This window comes from Symphodus melops, assembly GCF_947650265.1.
Source record: "Symphodus melops genome assembly, contig: scaffold_310, whole genome shotgun sequence".
Lineage (NCBI taxonomy): Eukaryota > Metazoa > Chordata > Actinopteri > Labriformes > Labridae > Symphodus > Symphodus melops.
Window position 1 is genome coordinate 1 of NW_027636700.1, and position 23,345 is coordinate 23,345.

The following is a 23,345-nucleotide window of genomic DNA, read 5'->3' on the forward strand; positions in this document are numbered from 1 at the left end:
AACGCCGTGACCTTTGGTCGGAGGGTCGGCTGGTATCGATCAGAGATTGTGTGATTCAGATAAAGAGGATTGTAAATCCATTTCATTAAAGTCCCCCCCCCCCCCCCCCCCCCCTCTTCAGTGTAGGCCACAGTACAGCAGTCACATGACCCCCGTCTGGAGACCCGCCTTGAACGTCTCACACTCGGACAGCTGATGAGAACGCCGCGCCAGGCGAGCATTAACGCTGCGGCGTGGACTCATGAGCTCTGTGCTGCCAGCAGACAGGAGTCAAAGTGATGATGTCATGTCTGCAGCGTTAAAACACACACACACACACACACACACACACACACACACAGGTCAGGAGAGAAGAATTAAAAAACCGAGCAGGAAAATAAAAGAAGTGTGGGTCCAAGTCTCGCTCTGACAGCGTCATAATAAATGTGTTTAATATTCATCACAGCGTTTTAAACACATGAAGGACTCTACTGCCCCCTGCTGGCTTACAGCTGCAGTTACACCCTGCATGGAGATAGGATAGGATAGGATAGGATATAACTACATATATATATGGGATATAGATACACACACACACACACACACACACACACACTCACACACTCACTCACTCACACACACACACACACTCACACACACTCACTCACACACTCACACACACACTCACACACTCACTCACAAACTCAAACACACACACACACACACAGTCACACACACACACAGTCACACACACACACACTCACACACACACACACACACACTCACACACACACTCTCACACACACACACTCACACACACACTCACACACTCACACACACACACACAGTCACACACACACTCACACACACACAGTCACTCTCACACACACACACACACACTCACACACACACTCACACACTCACACACACACTCACACACACACAGTCACTCTCACACACACACACACTCACACACACACTCACACACTCACACACACAGTCACACACACACTCACACACACACTCACACACACACAGTCACTCTCACACACACACACACTCACACACTCACACACACACTCACACACACACACTCACACACACAGTCACACTCACACACACACACTCACACACACAGTCACACTCACACACACAGTCTAAATGAGACCTCAGTGGAGGAGCTGCTGATGGAGGGGGGGTGATGGAGGGGGGGTGATGGGGGGGGGTGATGGGAGGGGGGGTGATGGAGGGGGTGGTGGAGGGAGGGGTGATGGAGGGAGGGGTGATGGGGGGGGTGATGGGAGGGGGGGGTGATGGGGGGGGTGATGGAGGGGGGGGTGATGGGAGGGGGGGGTGATGGAGGGGGTGATGGAGGGAGGGGTGATGGGGGGGTCTGACTGCTCTCATCGTTGGGGGGTTTGTAGACTCAGGACACAGATTTGAGTTAGAGGAACATGAAGGAGTGACGTTTAGAAGTTGATGGTTGAATTCCTGATGATGATCACTCTGCTCACCTCGCAGCTATTCACACACTAAACTAGCCAATCACACGGGCAGTCACATGACCTGAGGTGCATCTGTTCACAGCGAGCTCTGCACATGACTAAGACAGAGACGGACACGGGGACAAAGAGAGACAGCGTGGCGGCAGAGTGGCGGCCGGCGTGTACCTCGGTGAGCCAGTTTCTGGAGCAGGATCCTGAGGCGCTGCAGAGCGGGCGCAGAAATATGGTACGAGGTCACGTCTGCACGGGTCAGCTGACACCTTCCAAACACGCCGTCTGAAAGAAGAGGACAAGATCATGAGCTCAGCATGGACCACACACACACACACACACACACACACACACACACACACACACACACACACACACACACACACACACACACAGAGGTTTTCATGTTTTGAGTAACCCGGGTCGTGTGGTCTTCAGTGAGACCTGGAGGTCAGATGGTGTCTTCACTCTGCGTCACGTGTTCCCGTCCTCGCCTCTCGCCATCATCGTCGTGAAACTCGACTGTCTCATGACCTATCAGGACGAAGGACTCGGACCAGGAGCAGCGATCCAGAGGACTGCAGGTCTCAGAGCGTCTGACAGCACGGCGATAAGAGAGGCCTTTATCAGGGACCCTGCTCACCTCCCACCCGCCTCGCTCAGCGCAGGTTGCTAGGCAACAAACGCCACCGAGCAGCCTTATCTAGCCCATAATTCAACCAGACCTCAAAAGGATGCAGAAACTCGCGGGGGTCAGGAAGCCGCGTGGAGACCTGACGCCTGTGAGTGTGTGTGTGTGTGTGTGTGTGTGTGTGTGTGTGTTGTGTGTGTGTGTGTGTCTCTGTGTGTGTGTGTGTGTGTGTGTGTTCACACGCAGCTCTGCACGAAACACAGGTTGTATTTTCATGGCGTCCTCACGCACGCCATGTTCACAGATAAAAATGACGTGACGGCGTGCTGTCGTCTCTGACTGAACATCTCATCTGAGCACTGAAGGTCGGCTGCTGTGCATCCCTCACTCGTTTCCATGGTAACGGGCACAGTTCATCAATACAATCAATAAGACAGAATCATTAAATATGAAGCGTGTCATCTTCACACGTTGTTTCCTGCGTTCGGTTCCTCATGAACATTTATTTTTGTTATTTATCTAAAGTGTGTTTCACTCGATTTCATCTACGATGCAGCGTGGTCGTTTGAGACGGCGTTGGACCGAGCGGAGGCGGGCCGACCAATCGATGACAGCCTGTGGGTTTAGTGTTTAACAGGAGCTGAGCGGGGCCCTCAGGGACACACGCAGCACTTATAGGCTCTACTTAATGTGCTCCACTTTAGCTTAGCGCTTCATAGCTGTAAGCCACAGACTCTAGAGAGCTGCAGCAAATGAAAAGGCACTTCCTGTCTGCAGGTAAACATCCTCTGCAGGTGTGTGAGAGACATGTCCCTCAATAACAACATGGAGGACGGTTAACGTCTGTGAAACGACGAACTGAAGAGAACAAAGAAGACATAATCAGCAACTTTCAAAATAAAAGACATCTTCTCCTAAAGTGAAGCTGCTGCATTGTCCCTTCAAAATAAAGCTACACGCCTTATTGTGAATAACTCTGATCCTTCATCCAATCAAAACTGCTGAGTCATGAAAACATTCCCCCCGTACAGTGTGTGTGGATGGAGACATGAGCTAATCACACCTATTTGGTTTTTTGAAGCAGGCTGTAAACATGTTCATGTCTGCTGTAAAAACAGGCTGTTTGAATGGGTGTGTATGTGACTTCCTGTGCTGCTGCAGCCAGCCTCTAGTGGACACTCCAGGAACTGCAGGATGTTACACTTCAGCATCCATAGGGGAGGTTTCTGCTCGCTCCTCTCTCCTCAGACAGCTCGCATGGCAACAGGCCGGCTGAGCAGGAGCACGGAGGCCCAGAATAAAGCAGGTTAGTCCTTCAGGGAGCCGGGAGGGGTGGGAGAGGCAGACCTAGTTACTCCTCCTGAGTCCCACGGAGAGCCGGCTGCAGCACGTTCAATATGTGCTGATGAGGGTTTATGAAGCAGCTAAATAATGTCTCATTACTTGCATATTATGAACAACATTAAGCTCTCTTTTTTTCATGCTTTATGTATCCTCCCTTTATGGAGCGCAGCCACTGTAATTACATTTCAGGGTGAGACGGATAATGTAAGCTGCAGCTCCCGGGGCCAAACAGTGATGAGACAAGATGAAAAGAAATGGCTGCCTCATATGAAACCCACCACGACCCTCCTCTCAGCCTGCGGGGGGGGGGGTTCTGCCCCTCCATCAGGCTTCACACAGATCCAAACACCAGCGTGTAATAAACGTCATGCATATACTTCTCTTCTGTCCTTCTCCTCCTCATGTGGGTTGAGATAGAGATCAGGACTCCAGACACCCCCCCCCTCACTAAACCGGCTCCACAGAACATCAGAGAGACTGACGCTCATTTAGCGTAAAGATGGCCGCACACACCGGCTGTCTGTAGAGACAGTTTCACAGACTTCAGGAGAAAAACAAAGATGGAGGACGGTCTGGGTCAGTCTGGTACAGACTGGGACGGTTGAACATGGTCATGGTGAAGTCCGGCCCCCTGGAAGGCGGATTAGTTAACCTTTGCTTCACGCTGAAGAAGACCCTCACTCACTCATCCCCTTCAACGTTAAAGCCCCCCTGCTGCCTGCTTCTTCTGAATGTCATTTCCCCCCCTCTCTTCATCGGCTCACAGGTTGCCGTGGCAACCACTAACACAGCCACACAGCGCTGCACAGACAACATGGCCGAGGCTGTTTGAGGGAAACATCCAAAAACATCTCCGCCCACATGAACACATCGGAGTTTGACTCACCGTCGACGCAGAACTCAGAGGTCGTACAGAGGTCGTCTTCAAACAGGCAACCTGAAAACAGAGGAGGAGAGATTACAGCTCAGCATGAGACAATTCAGCCAACACCAGACTCTCATGATGAGGAGGTTTAAAGAGTCTGTGGAACACACACACACACACACACACACACACACACACACACACACACACACACACACAAACAGGCCGTTTTGGACGCCCCTGGGTTTGTCAGATATGAGAGCAGTTATCAGGTGAACAGGTGTTGCAGCGATGGAAGCGGGCAGTGGAACTGCTTCAGATAGAAGTGATTGTACCCGAGCTAAAAAGCCTCTGCATGTTTCTAATAAGCTCCAGCAGCAGAAAGCTGCTCAAACTAGGATCAATGTTGGAGATGAAACATGGAGAGAGGTTAGAACGCAGAAAGCTTTACAGACCCATGCAGAGCTGGCTAAACACTGAAGCTACAGTGTCTCTACATGCAGAGCTGGCTAAACACTGAAGCTACAGTGTCCACCACATGCAGAGCTGGCTAAACACTGAAGCTACAGTGTCCACCACATGCAGAGCTGGCTAAACACTGAAGCTACAGTGTCCACCACATGCAGAGCTGGCTAAACACTGAAGCTACAGTGTCCACCACATGCTGACCTGTGTGAGAGGAGGGGGCGGAGCCAGCTCTCTGTGATAGTTAGAGTTTAGACCGCAGTACTCATTTTAAACACTAGGGGGCGGAGTTACAGACTGCTCCTTTAAGGGTCATACTTTAAGGAGCACAACAGAGAAACTCTGCACACAACTAGGTCAGGCGTCAGCCTTCACACTTCAAATCTGTTATCTTCTTCCCTGAGCTCATCAGAGGCGTGACGTCAGCCTCTCGGCCCCCCGGCCTCGCTGGAGAGCAGCTCGTGACCGTGATTGAAGAACAGGCTGAGTGGGAGGAGAGGGTTTGATAAGGAGCAGGCTCATCAGTCCACACAGAGAGGACAGATAATCAGGGCAGCTGTGGATGGAGAGGAACTCTTTAAGCGTCACTTATTCCCAGTTTGTTTCTCTTGCTTCTCTGCAGATCATTCTGTTGATATCATTACTACATGTGAGAGCGTGTGATTAAACCACAGACTGATGATTATACAGACACATTCTGCTGAGGACACAGTTCAGTGAATGACACCTTTTGGATATGTCACAGAGAAGCTTCTGTAATGATGCAGTGAGGCGTCCTATCAGAGCTGTGAGGTCTCTGAGTCCCCTCCAACTAAACAAGACAGAACGTCCTGAAACGCAGGGAGACAACTCGCCGCTCAAAACCCGAGGACGCAGATCGATTTTCTCAGACGGTTTTCTACCAGATTCATCCGTCATCTCGTGAACACACATCTCTATCATCGACCCGCTTGTTGCATGTCCTCTTTAACAACGTCTCCCTCCACCTCCTGCTGGTCAGACACAGGAGCACATTCAGCATGATTCCCCCACAATGCACCACAGAACGCCACAGGAGGTCATTCTGCTCCGTGACCGTCACACTTTAAAACTCCTCCAGCACGCTGATCATTCATCAAAACTCTGCGATACTCTTTATGATCCCGCTGTTCATACTGTAGCGCCCAGGCTTAAGAAGAGGGGCGTGGCTTCCTCTCTCTCCGACGCCCCAGTAGGTCTTTAGCTCAGCGCCCAAGTTAAACATTAAAATAAACTTCAACCCTGCAGGGCCACCACGTCCTTTCTGAAAGGAAAAATAATAATCGGGACAAATTTTTCCACAAAATCGTTCCGTTTGATTTATGTGAAATATCGTCCAAAAAAAGTCAAAAGTGAGAAGCTGAATATATTTGAGCTAGATCGAATATTTCTGGATTTAAGATTTACTCGTCTACGAGACGCTTCTGTCGTCATCAGAGTCAGAAACCAAAGAGAGGAGAACGCCGTTCAGGACAGGAGCCACAGGTCGGACTCAAACACGCCCACATCGAGGACTACACAAGTCCACCCTGAAACTAAAATCTACAAACCCACATTCACACGGCAGCTCGTTGATCCAACATCTCTTCTTCAATGAGTGTCCTCCTCATCACTTCCTGTTTAATCCATCCATCAGTGAGTGTGTGTGTGTGTGTGTGTGTGTGTGTGTGTGTGTGTGTGTGTGTGTGTGTGTGTGTGTGTGTGTGAGTGTGTGGGTGTGTGTGTGTGTGTGTGTGTGTGTGTGTGTGTGTGTGTGTGTGTGTGTGTGTGTGTGTGTGAGTGTGTGGGTGTGTGTGTGTGTGTGTGTGTGTGTGTGTGTGTGAGTGTGTGGGTGTGTGTGTGTGTGTGTGTGTGTGTGTGTGTGTGTGTGTGTGTGTGTGGTAGAAAGCGACAAAGGATTGATAACGCTTCATCGTCCGTCTCCAACACGCCACAGATGATTTAAATGGCGTTTTTAATTCAAATGTAATCAGCGTGGATGCTGCTGGGAACGGAGGCTCCTGACTGCAGTGCCCATTTTAAACACTAGGGGCAGAGTAACATCTTGTAGTCCTTCCTGTGATCTTGTAGTTCTTCCTGTGATCTTGTAGTTCTTCCTGTGATCTTGTAGTTCTTCCTGTGATCTTGTAGTTCTCTGTGATCTTGTAGTTCTTCCTGTGATCTTGTAGTTCTTGCTGTGATCTTGTAGTTCTTCCTGTGATCTTGTAGTTCTCTGTGATCTTGTAGTTCTTCCTGTGATCTTGTAGTTCTTCCTGTGATCTTGTAGTTCTCTGTGATCTTGTAGTTCTTCCTGTGATCTTGTAGTTCTCTGTGATCTTGTAGTTCTTCCTGTGATCTTGTAGTTCTTGCTGTGATCTTGTAGTTCTTGCTGTGATCTTGTAGTTCTTCCTGTGATCTTGTAGTTCTCCTGTGATCTTGTAGTTCTTCCTGTGATCTTGTAGTTCTTCCTGTGATCTTGTAGTTCTCTGTGATCTTGTAGTTCTTCCTGTGATCTTGTAGTTCTTGCTGTGATCTTGTAGTTCTTCCTGTGATCTTGTAGTTCTTCCTGTGATCTTGTAGTTCTTCCTGTGATCTTGTAGTTCTCCTGTGATCTTGTAGTTCTTGCTGTGATCTTGTAGTTCTTGCTGTGATCTTGTAGTTCTTCCTGTGATCTTGTAGTTCTTCCTGTGATCTTGTAGTTCTTCCTGTGATCTTGTAGTTCTTCCTTGTATACAGCTCTTCATGCTTCGCTGCACTCATGTTATAGAAACAGCAGTTTGGTTTAAATTCATTTAAACACTTTCTTTAACAAATGCAGGAATGGCCACTTGAAACCATCGACTGTGGCTCACACATCTACAAAGCCAGCTGTGAAGCCCCCCCCCCCCCCCGCTCGCCTTGTTAGTGCATCCTCTGGAGTAAGTAAGGATCACACAGCCTTCAGCTAAGAGCTGTTTCAGGGACATAATGACCCGGGTGCTGAGAGCAGCGTGTTAAATAGGAAAAGCTCATTTCAGGTCATTACATGAAAAGCAATGAGGACTGAAGCTTTCTGACTGGAAACATTAATGTTAATAATCCCAAACATGACGGAGCATCACACGTCTCACAGAGCAGATGAGGGTCACTTGGCTGAAGGCGAGATACCATCTGTGGTGGTCTGAGGGGCCAAGGAGCATGCTGGGAGAATCACTCTCCTCCTGGGCCCCCAACTTCTCCTTATTATTACGATTAGCTGCAAACCAAGGGCACCTGACTTACCCCCCCCCCCCATACACACACACACACCTGTACTATCAGCCAAAAACACCATTTCAGACGAGTGCAGCCGGTGACAGCAGCAATAAAAGTGAAATGAAAACGTTGGAGAGGCTGGAGCAGAGCGCCGCATCACCTGCAAGCAAATGAGCATCAGCTTGACACCATGTCGGTACACTCCAACAGCTCGTGTAATTATGGCGCTCTCTTGCTAAAATTAAAGATGACTCCAAGCTTTTCTCTGCTCCAAAAGGTCTCATCCTGTCAAGTGCAGCACGTCGCACGCTGCTAACATTCAGCTGTGCTCTGACTAACCCAGCTCTAGGAAAGTCTGCCTGCTACCTTTACAAGCTAACATAGAAACTGTGTCCCCCCCCACGACCACCGCCAGCGGGCTCCGACCACACGAGGAACACAAAGGAGTAATCCTTCCTGTCTCCAGATAACACCAGTGATTGATTTAAAGAAGTCACGTTCTTATTTGACTCTGGGGGAGAAACAGTCTTCAGAGTCTTCGTCTGAAGCTGAACTGAATCAATGTGACGCTGTTTAATGACTTGAATAATTGGTAGGAGCTTCAGAGGCAGGAAGTGGCGGGGGAGGGGGGGGGGGTCACCTGACTTCCACTTCCCTTAACAAACTCATTTCTCATCATCTTTCCAGAGACTGTCTCAGAGGTATGGGGGGGTCGCTCTCAGACCGCAGCCCAGACAACCACCATGAACTACAGAACCACAACTAGGACAGCTTGACCTTCTTTACTGGACCGACTGAACGACTCTGAGGACGGGTCGGAACCAGAGCGAGTCGTCGTCCTGAGTGATGTCACCCTCCTGTCCCTGCAGGGGGCGCTGAAGTCCCACATGTGTCCCTGAAGGGGGCCCTGCAGTCCCACGTGTGTTCCTGCAGGGGGCCCTGCAGTCCCACGTGTGTTCCTGCAGGGGGCCCTGCAGTCCCACGTGTGTTCCTGCAGGGGGCCCTGCAGTCCCACGTGTGTTCCTGCAGGGGGCGCTGCAGTCCCACGTGTGTTCCTGCAGGGGGCGCTGCAGTCCCACGTGTGTTCCTGCAGGGGGCGCTGCAGTCCCATGTATGATGGTCTCCATGCTGGAAATGTCTCAGACTAACTTTAAGTGAAGATGGTGACAAACTGGACCTGTGGTACCGTGGCTGCTGTTTGGTTTCAAACCAGATGGATAATGGATGGATAATGATGGATGGATGATGGATGGATGATGGATGGATAATGATGGATGAATGATGGATGGATGATGGATGAATGATGGATGGATGGATGATGGATGGATGATGGATGATGGATAATGATGGATGGATAATGATGGATGGATGATGGATGGATGATGGATGAATGATGGATGGATGATGATGGATGGATGGATGATGGATGGATGGATAATGATGGATGGATAATGATGGATGGATGATGGATGGATGATGGATGGATAATGATGGATGGATGATGGATGGATGATGGATGATGGACGGATGATGGATGATGGATGGATGATGGATGATGGATAATGATGGATGGATAATGATGGATGGATGATGGATGGATGATGGATGATGGATGATGGATACAGGATAGATGGATGATGGATGGATGATGGATGGATGATGGATGATGGATAATGATGGATGATGGATGGATGGATGATGGATGGATGATGGATGGATAATGATGGATGGATGATGGATGGATGGATGGATAATGATGGATGGATGATGGATGGATGGATGGATGATGGATGATGGATGGATGATGGATGGATAATGATGGATGGATGATGGATGGATGATGGATGGATGGATGGATGATGGATGGATGATGGATGGATGATGGATGATGGATAATGATGGATGATGGATGGATGATGGATGATGGATGGATGAATTGAGTGGAGTGGTGGAGAACAGCTGAACAGAGTTTGTGGAAATTGTTAATAAAGAAAGAGGAAGTGTTTGACTGTCTGTTGTTTCTGGTCCAAACAGTGTGGAGTAAGAATCAGTGAAAGCTGAACTGTTTTAATCACAGCTCAGATAGTCTGGATTCATCCTCACACTAACCTTCATCATCACACTAACCTTCATCCTCACACTAACCTTCATCATCACACTAACCTTCATCATCACACTAACCTTCATCCTCACACTAACCTTCATCCTCACACTAACCTTCATCCTCACACTAACCTTCATCATCACACTAACCTTCATCATCACACTAACCTTCATCATCACACTAACCTTCATCCTCACACTAACCTTCATCATCACACTAACCTTCATCCTCACACTAACCTTCATCCTCACACTAACCTTCATCCTCACACTAACCTTCATCCTCACACTAACCTTCATCATCACACTAACCTTCATCATCACACTAACCTTCATCATCACACTAACCTTCATCATCACACTAACCTTCATCCTCACACTAACCTCACCTCCTTCATCATCACACTAAGCCACAACAGCCGACCTCTTCTCTTTGAGACCCAGGGGAGGAGTCAGAGTGTCGGCGTGAGGCGGCGGTGAAGCTCAGGTGTAAAGAGAGGTGAGAGAGCAGAAACAGGAGCATTGTTTTAGCAGCACAGACGTGTAAATGCATCATCGTCTTGCACCCTCGTCTCCATGGAGAGCTGTGATTTAATTTTAGAGAAGCATGGAAACAGAAGAGCAGTCCGACCCTGAAGCATGACCTTCTCCTGCCCCCCCCCAGAATGTCCTCCAGCTTCACCTTGAACCCAAGCAGATGGACCGACTCCACGCGTCTGCTTGACACATTTCTGACTTCCTTCCACTCAAGAGGCGTCGACATTTTTATTTGAAGGAAAGACAGCCAGCCGCTCTGCTCGCTCAGTAAGCCAACACTCACTCCTCCGAGCATCTGTTGAGTCACAAAGAAACATCACACTTCATCTGTTCTCCCACCAGCCGAGCAGGACGGGAATATACAGCCTGCCTTTGTGTGGTTTGGAGCTGCTTACACTTTACACAACATGACGGGTTTATCGTCTTGTCAAAGTGATCCCTTAATAACAGAGCTGCACATTATCTTCATGTCAGACCAGTTATTTTCATGGGGAACACTAAAGCTGTCACGACTATTAATTAAACAAATAAAAGGCTCCAAACCTTCAGTTTGTACGGGGTCTGAGGTGAAGGCCACGGCGAGCTGCTCAGAGCGGAGCCTTTAGCAGCTCTGTCAGGACGATTCAGACGGGCGGTGAGAGGAAGGACAGAAGCTGAGCAACCTTTTCAGGGCGAGTTAGAGACGCCACAGAAGGCTCCTTCTCTGTGCTCGTCTCAGACTGGACTCAAGTCTTAAAGGAGAGTTTGTTATTCAGGACGCTCTCAGGTATCTGACACAGGAGGACACTTTGTCGGACAAGTGTCTTCGTGTTAAGAAAACATGACGTTGTGTTTGGAGTGGACACAAATAATGAAGCACAGAAGTGTGAGGGTGATATATGACGTACAGCGTTCATCAGCAGCTCTGCTGTAAAACATCCATCCTCATATAAAACCACATCTCACTCCCTTCTCATGATTTACAGCCACTATAAGATATTTGATATCTGCACTCAGTCCTGATATCTGAGGGACGACAGAAGCCCCCGGCAGAATGGATGGAGCCCAGCAGCCTGTGAATCAAATGGAACAGGTCGGGGTGTATAAGGTGACAGCTGATAGCAGGAATGAAGAGATCCAGCGGAGCAGACTGGGAACGTCTCCATGTGCTGGAGATCACCCAACCACCCAATAACACTGTAAAAGCAGCTTTAGATTCATCACTTTAAGGTCATTCCATTTGGAGATGTTCCCTTCATGACATCACAAAGGGCAGTAGCCCCTCCCCCAGGTGGGTGACACTCCCACAGCTAGGTGTTTGTTCTGCCCTCTGAGTCTGCCTTCTCACCGTAAACAATAGGACATGGAGCCAGAAAGCAGCGAGTACACCCGAGCCCTTCCAGAGAGGGGGCGTGGCCAGATACAGCTCATTTACATATTTAAAGCTACAGACACAGAAACAGCCTGTTCTGAGCAGGGCTGAAATCGAGGGGTTTATAGACATGATCAAATACAGGATCAGAGTGGATTTACAACAACACACTTCACACACATGATGAAGAGGAGCGAGGTCACTGATTTCACCTGAAGAGGAGGAGGTCATGTGACCTTTAAGGTCTGTTGAAAACACAACCACGATGGTGTGAGACAGAGGAAGAAGTCCTTCATGAAAACATGTTTGAGACATTTTCCAAACGGCCTGTTAGAGCACAAATGTTCTGAAAAGTTCAGATGAACCCAAAACTCGTCATATTTTATAACACGAACATTTAAAATCAGAGCGTGTTCTTCACAATGATTCCTCGCCGTCTGACGAGCAGGACACACACACACACACACACACACACACACACAGAGTGATTGCTACATGTGGAATAAACGTGTCTTTCAATCACTTATCCACAGTGGGACTCATTAAAAACAGTTAGCAGCACTCCTCGTCCACACGTAGAGAAAACATTCATTCTCATTGAATTCAGCGGATTCAATGAGATAAAAGCTCACAGCAGCCAGAACATGAATCAGCCTCCTCAGTGTTCAGCTGGAGCCTCTGTGCAACATGCATCCTGCTGTACAGGTATAAAGGTGAGTATATCTGAAGAGGACAAACACATCTTCTATCTCCAGCTCTATCGACAGCTCGTTTATGAATCATCACAGACGAGTGTCTGCACATGAAACCGCCTCTCCATCCTTATAAAGTTTCTACTGTTATTTTTACAGTCTATGGCTGTAAGCATTTAAAGGAAGTGAGACAACGGCTGTCTGCAAGGACAGGACTGATCAAGATGGTTTCTATAATATGTCATGTTCTGGACATGGGCCATGCAGGAGCGTCTGAGGCAGGGCTGGAAGAACGAATCAAGGGTAACCTGAATCCAACAGGGCCCCATGCAGACCTCCATGTAGGAGAGAATCAAATATTTAAGTGGATTTAAAATGGCATGCTCCTCCAGAGTGTGTGTGTGTGTGTGTGTGTGTGTGTGTGTGTGTGTGTGTGTGTGTGTGTGTGTGTAACTAGTTTGTAAAGATGTGATCCATATTTGGGCCTGATAGATTATGTAACTTTTTCTTGAGCTCTCCTCCATCGACGAAGAACAAATAGAAGTTAGACGAGGCTCAGACGGAAGCTGGTGTGCACGTGCCAAATCTCGACTTCAATATATATTTCAAATAATCACTTTTTAAAAAAACAGAGCTGATGAGTGTGAAACCTGACAGACACAACACAACAATGACGTTGATCTACGTCACAGACAGATTGAACACGAGGACAATATAATCCTAAAAAGCAGAAACTTCAGATTCTTACCAAATCTGGAGCCATCCAGCGCCGCTGAGGAGCAGAGGCTGACCGCTACAGCAGCGACGAGCACGGGACTCCACCGTGGATCCATACCGCTCCTGCCTGTGTTCACTGCGGTGCTAATCCATCTCTGAGCCCCGCGAGAAGCGCAGGTTTTACCGCTGACCAGGTGTGAGCTGCTCGCTGGACACTTACATTAAACACGCATGTTGGAAGGAGGGAAAGCACGAGGGCAAAAACATCAACGCGTTAAACGGCAACACAATCCAGGCGTTGTTTCAGCACCACGGACAGCAACCAGCCTGACGGAGGAGCCCCTCCTAAGACTGTGACGTCAAACACACATGGTGAGGAGGGACGATGTGTTCAGCATGCAACAGCGCCTGAGAGGAAGGATGGATGATCGAGGAAGGGAGGAAGGAAGGATGGATGATCGAGGAAGGGAGGAAGGAAGGATGGATGATCGAGGAAGGGAGGAAGGAAGGATGGATGATCGAGGAAGGAAGGAAGGAAGGAAGGATGGATGATCGAGGAAGGAAGGATGGATGGATGATCGAGGAAGGAAGGATGGATGGCTGATCGAGGAAGGGAGGAAGGAAGGATGGATGATCGAGGAAGGAAGGAAGGAAGGAAGGAAGGATGGATGATCGAGGAAGGAAGGATGGATGGCTGGGGGAAGGATGAAGGAAAGAAGGAATGTAAAGAAGGATGGATGGATAGAGAAAGAAAGGAAATGAGGAAAAAATAGAGGAAGGTGTGTAGTAAGAAGGGGTTCATATAGGAAGAAGGAAGGCCAGACTATTAATGGAGGAAGGAAGGAAGGAAGGAAGGAAGGATGAGAGGAGGTAGGACAGAGGAAGGAAGGCAGAGGAGACAGGTGTAGCTGAACAAGCAACGAAGGCAGAAAAAAACTGAAATGGTCCTGAATGCTCTGGATCTGATTGGACCAGAGAAGGTAGGCGGGGCTTTGAAGGCCGTTTTGGACGCCCCTGGGTTTGCCAGATATGAGAGCAGTTATCAGGTGAACAGGTGTTGCAGCGATGGAAGCGGGCAGTGGAACTGCTTCAGATAGAAGTGATTGTACCCGAGCTAAAAAGCCTCTGCATGTTTCTAATAAGCTCCAGCAGCAGAAAGCTGCTCAAACTAGGATCAATGTTGGAGATGCTTTTGAAACATGTGTGTGTGTGTGTGTGTGTGTGTGTGTGTGTGTGTGTGTGTGTGTGTGTGTGTGTGTGTCCTCTCTCGGTGTAAACTCTGTGAGTTTGATCTCTTCACGTTAAATGTTTGAACATTTAGTAAAGAATGTGTGGTGAATAAAAGCTGTTTTCTTTGTCTTAAAGGAAAGTGTCTCAGCAGCTTTGAGGTGACTCAGAATAAAGACAGACTGCAGCTTGTTCTTCACGTGCAGCTGTTTGTTGAACATGATGCACAGAGAAGACCCTGCAGGGGGCGCTGGAGTCCCCCGTGTGTCCCTGCAGGGGGCGCTGGAGTCCCCAGTGTGTCCCTGCAGGGGGCGCTGGAGTCCCCTGTGTGTCCCTGCAGGGGGCGCTGGAGTCCCGTGTGTCCCTGCAGGGGGCGCTGGAGTCCCCAGTGTGTCCCTGCAGGGGGCGCTGGAGTCCCCTGTGTGTTCCTGCAGGGGGCGCTGGAGTCCCCTGTGTGTCCCTGCAGGGGGCGCTGGAGTCCCGTGTGTCCCTGCAGGGGGCGCTGGAGTCCCCAGTGTGTCCCTGCAGGGGGTGCTGGAGTCCCCCGTGTGTCCCTGCAGGGGGCGCTGGAGTCACCCCCCGTACAGTGTGTGTGGATGGAGACATGAGCTAATCACACCTGTTTGGTTTTTTGAAGCAGGCTGTAAACATGTTCATGTCTGCTGTAAAAACAGGCTGTTTGAATGGGTGTGTATGTGACTTCCTGTGCTGCTGCAGCCAGCCTCTAGTGGACACTCCAGGTACTGCAGGATGTTACACTTCAGCATCAGCTTCATGTTTTAAAGTCGTGGAGGTCTCTGCTGATTAAAGGGAGGATGATTCCCATGATGAGTTAAACGAGTGGAGAGGTCAAGAAGTCTTTGAGAAGAATCCAGACACTTTGTTTTATTCTTAGAAACACATTCAGCATACAAACATACGAAACATGAAAAATATAAATGTTTTAATGTGGAAATGTTAAAAATATTGAGGAGGTGCAGAAAGTTTTAAAGCGTGACCTCCACCAAAGAATCTTTTCTCCTGTCTGAGGTCGTCTCATCGGGAGCGGAGCCGACAGAGACAAACAGTCAGAAGGTAAAAGTCTGTAACAGTCACATGACCGCAGAGAAGACGCCGCTCGCCTCCATGACGCTGATACTTTCATTCTAGTTATAAATCCAGAATGTCATTCAAAGTCTTGACAGACGCTTGGTGAAGGAGCCTGTGGACGAGAGCGAAGCACACGCTGTTAAAGTGTTCACTTAAAGATGACCTCAGGTCAGCCCCTCCCTCCCTCTCACCTCGCCACGTCTCCGCTGTCGTTACACGTGAAGGCGTGTTTGTGAAGCTGCTGCTGGACCGACACGGCCGCGCTCTTCACACTGGCTTTACACTGACCTGCTGAAAGGTTTCACACACACGGGATTCATGTCAGCAACACGCACACATGTGATCCGTGGTCACTGACACGTCAGCTCACCGTGTTTGATGACGGACAAGACGTGGAGGATGGCGGCCAGATTATTCACACTGCTGATGTCCTCAGAGTCCAGAGTGGAGCTGACCTCGGTCAAGAACGCCCTGAAAGAAACCGCAGAGATTAACCAATCAGAGAGCTGCTCACCTCCTCTGTGATCAGACAGCCAATCAGAGAGCTGCTCTCCTTCTCTGTGATCAGACAGCCAATCAGAGAGCTGCTCTCCTTCTCTGTGATCAGACAGCCAATCAGAGAGCTGCTCTCCTTCTCTGTGATCAGACAGCCAATCAGAGAGCTGCTTTCCTTCTCTGTGATCAGACAGCCAATCAGAGAGCTGCTCTCCTTCTCTGTGATCAGACAGCCAATCAGAGAGCTGCTCTCGTCCTCTGTGATCTTTGAGGATGTTTACCTGGTAACAGCAGGTGATTGGAGGATGACGGACAGCAGGACGCTGGACAGAGGAGGCATGTCGTCCACGGACTCTGGAGGGATCATCTCGTCAGGATGGCTCATCTTTAAAAAGCAACAACATTCATCAGAAGTATAAACGGCGAGCTCTCACTCTGACCTGGATGTTCTTCTTCACCTTCTGAAGCAGGTGCGTCTTCTCCACAACGATGACAGCAAACAGAGTCGAGAAGACCCCACAGAGACGCTCTCCCCCCAGAGTCTGGACCACCACCAGGAAGTCTGCCAGACCAGGAGCGGCTGCCTGACACAGCTGAGTCAGCACACACACACACACACACACACACACACACACACACACACACACACACACACACACACACACACACACACACACACACACACACACACACACACACACACACACACACACACACACACACACACACACACACACACACACACACACAGGTTTATGATAAATAAACTATAAAAAGCCGTAAAGAAGAATCGACCTTGAAGGGGTTAAACGTCTTCCTACCTGCTTCCCTTCCTCGGGTTCCTTCTTCAGACGGCGAGCGAGGAGCTCGATAATCACCTGGAAGATTTTGGCCACCAGGCCCAGACTGAAGCTCGTCGGGTCCTGCTGGTTTTCCAGATCCTGCTCGCTCTCCTCCGACACAAAGGCGCCCGTCACCGCCTCCTTCAGAAGGTGCAGCACGGCAGAGACGCAGAGATGTCCGCCGTCTGGAGACAGCAGCAGGACAGTCAGAGACGAGACGAGACGACCCGACCCCCCCCCCCCCCCAACCCGGGAAACACTCACCTGAGACCAGCGTGAGCAGGCACAGGTGGAGGATCTGATCCGTGAACGCCTGATCAGCCAAACCCACGAGAAGAACGTCTCTGCACACGGCCAGGAAGCTCTGCAGAGGAGAAGCAGGAACACAGCGAGTCAGGAAGTCCCTGACAGGAGACGACTGCTCATGTTTCAGGACCTGCTGGTTCTGGTCCAGCTGTGGACCTGGCGTGGTGGAACGGGGGCGTCGAGGTCTCGGCATGGACGCTCTTCAAGAACAGATCTTAAATGAAATGAAAATGAAAAGAGGAGCGCTCACCTCAGTGATCTTTGCAGCCAGTCGCTGCGTCTTCTCCTCGCCGCCATCATGGCCGACGGGTTTAGCCATGAAGGGCAGGACTTCCTCAGTTACCCATGATGCAACTCGCTCTGTAGACCGCAGGTAGACGCGACCCTGCGAGAACTAGGAAAAGACAACAGGCCGTCAGTTTTTGTAGGTTCAGTACGTTGAAGTTACTCAGGCTGACTCGGGACGTTTGTGGGCGGAGCTTGTGTATTCCCTCCAGCCAATGAGAGCGCAGCAGGAGAGTTTAGAGGCTGGTCTCAGTGCAGCAGAACGAAAGGGAAAGATGAGGAGCTCACGCTGTGCTGCAGGTGAGCACTGAGGCGTCCGTGGAACGTGAAAACTCTCAGCGCCGTCTCCACGTCGGGCCTTTTGGGATCCTCCGAGGTCGAGCTGAGGTGGCCGACCAGCACCGACTGTGGAGACAAACCAGTTAGAATCCTCTTTACCTCTGAGTGTGATCAGGCCTGAAAATAAAAGCGTCTTCACACCTGCCACTTTCCCAGAACGCTGTGGAGCTGCTTCAGAGGCTCCTCCCCCACAGACAGAACCTTCTCCCGTGTTGACGCGTGGTTGAACAGATACTCCAGGTAGGTCAGCGCCAGCTCGGGTTTGGCCTCCACCGTCTCCTGGATACGCACCTTTCGACTCGTGTTCGCCCCGTCCTGAAGTGACAGAAGACTTTTAATGAAACGGAGAGAAAGCGGACGCGTGGTTTCAGATGCACAGGTGTTCACTGACCCCGGGTGTGGGCGGGGCCTCAGAGAGCCAGTCAGTGATGAGCTGGAGGACGTCAGCACACAGGCCCCAGCTGCACATGCAGTGTAACAGCTGGCTGTAGTGAGCCGGAGCCGCTGCAGGCTCCATCCTCCGCAGCCGGGAGAGAACGCCGCAGCTGAGGAAACAGGAGAGTCAGACCGACGCCACAAACCAACCGGTGCACAAAGGTCACGCCATGACACACCTGAACGTCGGGACTGCAGCCGGAGGCATGAAGGAGGCGAGCTGCACGAGCGGAGCGGTGCATTGTTCATCCTGAAAGACAAACACGGCGTCAGACGAGGAGACGACTCGACGGCGTTCATCGTTAATCAAATCAAACCTGGAAGGCGTGGAAGTATTTGGACATGACGTTTCCAAACTTGGAGAACATGTAGTCTCGAGCTTCTTCGTTCCGTTTCAACGCCTTCTCCACAGTTTTCCACATGATGACCACGACCTCCAGCAGACGAGCCACGGTGGGCGTGTCCAGCAGAGGATCAGCCTGGAGGGGTCAGAGCGGCCAATCACACGGCTTCTCAGTGAGGACGAACAAAACCGTCTCATGACTTTTTAAAACCTTATTTTCATGTTTTCTTGAGTTTCATAGTTTGTGCTTAAACGTGAAACTGTGACATCATCATTCTTACGGCGCCGTTCTCCTTGTTGCTGTCGTTGATCTCCGACACGTCGCTGACCTTCTGGATGCAGCTGTTCAGAACACGCCGGATGGCCAACATCAGGTTCACTGAAAGAGACAGCAGAGCAGCGTGTGACTCCGCCCCCTGCTGTTTAACACGTGTACTGCAGAGAGCTGAAGGGGGAGGAGCTCACGTATGTTAGAGGACGCCGTGTGCTGGGCGGCGTGGTGGTAGAACTTCCTGGCAGCTCCGGGGTTCATCTGGATGAGAGTGATGCAGCGACAGCACCACTCCCTCTCCGGCTCGCTGACGGGGAAGAAGGACTTGAAGAGCAGGTCGACGATCCGCTTGGAGACCGGATGGGTGTCGATGGCGAGGCGAGCCAGCAGGTGGTCTGTGTTGCACACGGACCAGAACTGGAAGAGCACAAACAGCGGTGCCGTCACGCTTCAGCACGACTTACAGACTCACGCCGTGCACGAGAAACAACGAAGACACTCCGCAGACCAAACGGTCACATGACCAGAAGAAAAAGCTCTGCTACCTTCAGCGCTCGCACTTCCTTGGCTTTGATCAGCACATCAACAAACGCAGCACGCACTTTCTCCGAGCTGTCGTGAAGGCTGTTTCTCAGAGTGGGCAGAAGCTTCTCCAGGATGGGATGGCTGAGAGCGTTTTCCAACACGATAGGAAGAGACTGCAGAGACATCATGACTCATCATTAAGACCACGGCCGGCCTGGACAGAGTCCACGGGTCGACAAGTTTAACTGTTGGAGGCTGCAGTGACGGCGAGGCGTTTGAATACCTTAAAGACGGAGCAGCGCACATCAGCTGAGCTGCTGTCGGTGGCCAGCTCCATCATCTTCTTCAGGAAGTCTGTGATGATGGTGGGAGGGAAGAGCTCCCAGCACTTAGCCAGGACCTTACAGACTCCCAGCGTGGCACAGGAGCGCACCGAGGGGTGCGAGTCATTGAGCAGCTCCTGACGACACAGAGAGGATCCTGATTAAACACACGTGTAACATGTCACATGTAACATGTCACACGTAAGAAACAACACGGAGCTCCGGCGTCTGACGGGTCACACCATGGCCGTGTCCAGCTGCTTCTGGATGGTTCCATCGATGCTGGAGCTGCTCTGCTCTGGGTCATGGATGGGGAACGCCTCGGCAAACAGCAGCGCTGCGTTCGCTCGCACCTCAAAGTTTGGTGCCTGAAGAGGTCAGAGAGAGGTCAGAGAGAGGTCAGAGAGAGGTCAGAGAGAGGTCAGAGGAGTGACACCTGACGGGCTCAGATCAAACAGGGAGGTTTGAGTTTACGCTTAAAGCTGTCCAGAGAACGGGCTTGTAGAGGCTGAAGAGCATCTTCTCCACGCGGGGACAGCTCTTCTTCTTGTGGAAATAGTTGACCATCTAAAGGCAGGTGACACACACACACACACACACACACACACACACACACAGTGAACCACAGTGATGAATATAAACATCAGCCAGGTGAGAAGACTACCTGTCGGACTTTGTCGAACACGGGAGACGTTCGAGAGAGCAAGATCGCACTCCGCATCAAATCCTGAACGCAGACGCTCTCGATCTGCTCCAGGAAGTCGCCGCTCGCCTTCTTCCACGCTCTGTAGTAGATCTCCGTAATGTGGGCGGTCTTGGTCCTGGGTCAGAGAAGGCGAGCAGTGACGGCTCTGAAGACTTTTTCTACCAACAACTCGACAAATAAAAAAAGGAAGCGTCTTACTTGCTGTAAAACTCGAGCTCGTTTTTCACCGTGCCGTGAATCATCGGGATGAAGCCGACGTGCCAGCTGAAGAGAAACACCAGGAAACGCTTCCCCTGAAACGACACGCAGCACGTCAACACCTCTGAGCAGGGCTGAAATACAGGGGGCGTGGCCAGACACAGCTCATTTACATATTTAAAGCTACAGACACAGAAACAGCCTGTTCTGAGCAGGGCTGAAATAGAGGGGTTTATAGACATGATCAGATACAGGATCAGAGTGGATTTACAACAACACACTTCACACACATGATGAAGAGGAGCGAGGACACTGATTTCACCTGAAGAAGAGGAGGAGGTCATGTGACCTTTAAGAGGAGCTCTGACACTGATTGAACCGTGACAAACAAAGACGACTCACATCATCGTTTTTGATGTAATGAGGAAACTGAAAGCACTGAAGCAACATGTCGGCTGCCTGCTTGTCGTCCTCCGAGCTGAAATCCAGACTTAAAAGCACCTCATGCAGACTCCAGACTCTTTGGATCTCGACGCCCTGAAAACACAAGAAGAACGATGAAGAACGTAACGACATCAAAGTCGGACGCTGGTCGTCTGACGTCCTGGTACTGACGGGTTTCTTCACACTGAAGCTCTTCTGCAGGGACACCAGGAACGCAGTGCGACCAAACTTCTCCTTCTCCTTCAGACTCTTCTTCCACCAGGCCTCGCACAGACTCAGGATGTGGATCTGCAGAGGAGCCTCCGAGACCGGCGCCGACTCCAGGACCGCTGAGAGAACGAGACAAACAACCCGTGAAGAAGAAGCTGAAAACCTTCTCCCTGAAGAAACATCAGAGAGCAAAGACGCCCACCATGAAGCCTGTGTGCCGTTTCCAGAAGGGCGCTGTAGCTGTCGCCTTCTTGGAGCACGTTTAAGGACGCCAACGCCACGAGAGTCACGCCATCCACAACAGCCATGACATGTTTCTGAGGGAGAAGAAGAAGAAGAAGAGGTTTGTTTGTCAGAGGAGCGAATGAGCTCGCTTTAAAAAGGTTAAACAAGCAGGAGAAGTCACCGGGTCAGCGGCGGCGTCCACGCCCTCGTCCCCGGGCTCCTGCAGGACGTCCTGAAGGAGCGACGCCAGTTTGCCCCACAGAGTCTGCCTCTGGTCTCGGGGCATCTCCTGCAACACTTCTTCCACATCGAAAGGCTCGGCTCTGTCCCTCTGCAGAGACACAGGGACGAGAGGACGGGGGCAGAGACGGAGACGTAAACATTCATTTATATCCGACACGCTTCGTCCTGGTTTTCATTTAAATACTTTTCACCGGACTCGTCTGAGTCAAAGTTTGATCATGAGCTGGTTTCTCTCTGAGCCCCGGAGTAAACTAAGAGCAAAAACATTTTAATATTATATACAAAAATAAACAGGATAAAAACTAAAGTAGAGATAAAGTGTCCGCTGCTGATTGGTTTAATAAACAGGATGTGCTGTCACATCAGGGGCCCCGTTAAAGCCCTCAGGGGCCCCAAGCTGTTGACAAGAAGTCCTGGACTCAGTTTAAGACCTTGGAGTCGGTTTAAGTCCTGGACTCAGTTTAAGACCTTGGAGTCGGTTTAAGTCCTGGACTCAGTTTAAGACCTTGGAGTCGGTTTAAGTCCTGGACTCAGTTTAAGTCCTGGACTCAGTTTAAGACCTTGGAGTCGGTTTAAGTCCTGGACTCAGTTTAAGACCTTGGAGTCGGTTTAAGTCCTGGACTCAGTTTAAGTCCTGGACTCAGTTTAAGACCTTGGAGTCGGTTTAAGTCCTGGACTCAGTTTAAGACCTTGGAGTCGGTTTAAGTCCTGGACTCAGTTTAAGACCTTGGAGTCGGTTTAAGTCCTGGACTCAGTTTAAGACCTGGACTCAGTTTAAGACCTTGGACACGGTTTAAGTCCTGGACTCAGTTTAAGTCCTGGACTCAGTTTAAGTCCTGGACTCAGTTTAAGACCTTGGACACGGTTCTCTTCTGCTTTCAGACTTTAGATCAGACTGAAGTTCAGCTTGTTGTGCGCATGCGCGTGCAGGATGCTACTTACGTGAAGTTGAATAAAGTGAAGGAAGTCCTCAACGTTTTCTTTACAGACAGCTTCTAGAAACGTCTCTCTCTTAGACATGCTGATGCTGTAATAAATAACTCCAACAACTTTAAACTGTTTTACCGACTTTAAACTCTTAATGTGCCGCGAGCTGTCTGAAGATAAAACAACGAGTGTTATTTATCTACCTGCTGCTAACAGACCAATCAACGAAGACTTCTCATCTCTAAAGGTTAAAGATAAAACCCGACATTTACCGACCTCACAGAAACATCTAGAACCGTCTGACAGACACCATAACAACAGCGCACCCGCGCAAATTCATATAACGTCATGTTGCGTCACGACGTCATGGTGTCACGACGTCGTGCGTCGCTACGGTAAGCCGAAAGTGACAATATACACCACTTCGCGAGTTAAATCATAAACGCACTTTGCGTCACATTATTGTAAAGAGTTCAATAGTAGAATTAAGTAAATCAATTA

General features: G+C 50.0%; 2 protein-coding genes across 4 annotated transcripts; both read right to left on the bottom strand.

The window, feature by feature from the left end:
- Positions 1-1,455: 1,455 nt before the first annotated feature.
- LOC306819174 (receptor-type tyrosine-protein phosphatase N2-like) lies at positions 1,456-13,904 on the bottom strand. Its single transcript, XM_079372949.1, has 3 exons — positions 13,443-13,904; positions 4,337-4,387; positions 1,456-1,760 (listed from the first exon to the last, which is right to left on the bottom strand). Exons 1-3 carry the CDS (start codon positions 13,525-13,527, stop codon positions 1,561-1,563), a joined length of 336 nt encoding a protein of 111 aa, XP_079229075.1. The 5' UTR covers positions 13,528-13,904; the 3' UTR covers positions 1,456-1,560.
- Positions 13,905-15,508: 1,604 nt separating this feature from the next.
- Positions 15,509-23,201, bottom strand: LOC306819172 (condensin-2 complex subunit G2-like). 3 transcript variants are annotated; one of them, XM_079372947.1, is made up of 27 exons: positions 23,048-23,201; positions 22,860-22,944; positions 21,856-22,005; positions 21,652-21,766; positions 21,411-21,568; positions 21,198-21,332; positions 20,796-20,890; positions 20,556-20,712; positions 20,366-20,458; positions 20,134-20,259; positions 19,852-20,028; positions 19,589-19,741; positions 19,238-19,460; positions 19,054-19,151; positions 18,747-18,908; positions 18,609-18,679; positions 18,386-18,539; positions 18,136-18,309; positions 17,944-18,060; positions 17,621-17,764; positions 17,329-17,428; positions 17,044-17,249; positions 16,681-16,815; positions 16,504-16,607; positions 16,098-16,198; positions 15,919-16,018; positions 15,509-15,839 (listed from the first exon to the last, which is right to left on the bottom strand). In XM_079372947.1, the coding sequence occupies exons 2-27, from the start codon at positions 22,935-22,937 to the stop codon at positions 15,788-15,790; spliced, it is 3,378 nt and encodes a 1,125-aa protein (XP_079229073.1). In that variant the 5' UTR covers positions 22,938-22,944; positions 23,048-23,201; the 3' UTR covers positions 15,509-15,787. The 3 variants fall into 3 exon arrangements, with proteins under 3 accessions (XP_079229073.1, XP_079229074.1, XP_079229072.1); XM_079372948.1 differs by having other exon boundaries at positions 15,919-16,015; positions 22,860-23,201; XM_079372946.1 differs by having other exon boundaries at positions 22,860-23,201.
- Between the last annotated feature and the right edge of the window lie 144 nt (positions 23,202-23,345).

What these genes read in the sequence shown, in the direction of transcription:
- LOC306819174 (XM_079372949.1), bottom strand. Translation starts at nt 13,527, where the DNA reads ATGGATCCACGGTGGAGTCCCGTGCTCGTCGCTGCTGTAGCGGTCAGC. An exon ending in GCTGGATGGCTCCAGATTTG is followed by an intron (nt 4,388 to 13,442) that starts GTAAGAATCTGA and finishes CTCTGTTTTCAG; the next exon opens with GTTGCCTGTTTGAAGACGAC. An exon ending in CTCTGAGTTCTGCGTCGACG is followed by an intron (nt 1,761 to 4,336) that starts GTGAGTCAAACT and finishes CTCTTCTTTCAG; the next exon opens with ACGGCGTGTTTGGAAGGTGT.
- LOC306819172 (XM_079372947.1), bottom strand. Translation starts at nt 22,937, where the DNA reads ATGTCTAAGAGAGAGACGTTTCTAGAAGCTGTCTGTAAAGAAAACGTT. An exon ending in GCTTCAGTGTGAAGAAACCC is followed by an intron (nt 21,333 to 21,410) that starts GTCAGTACCAGG and finishes TTGTGTTTTCAG; the next exon opens with GGCGTCGAGATCCAAAGAGT. An exon ending in GTGCTCACCTGCAGCACAGC is followed by an intron (nt 17,765 to 17,943) that starts GTGAGCTCCTCA and finishes GTCTTTTCCTAG; the next exon opens with TTCTCGCAGGGTCGCGTCTA.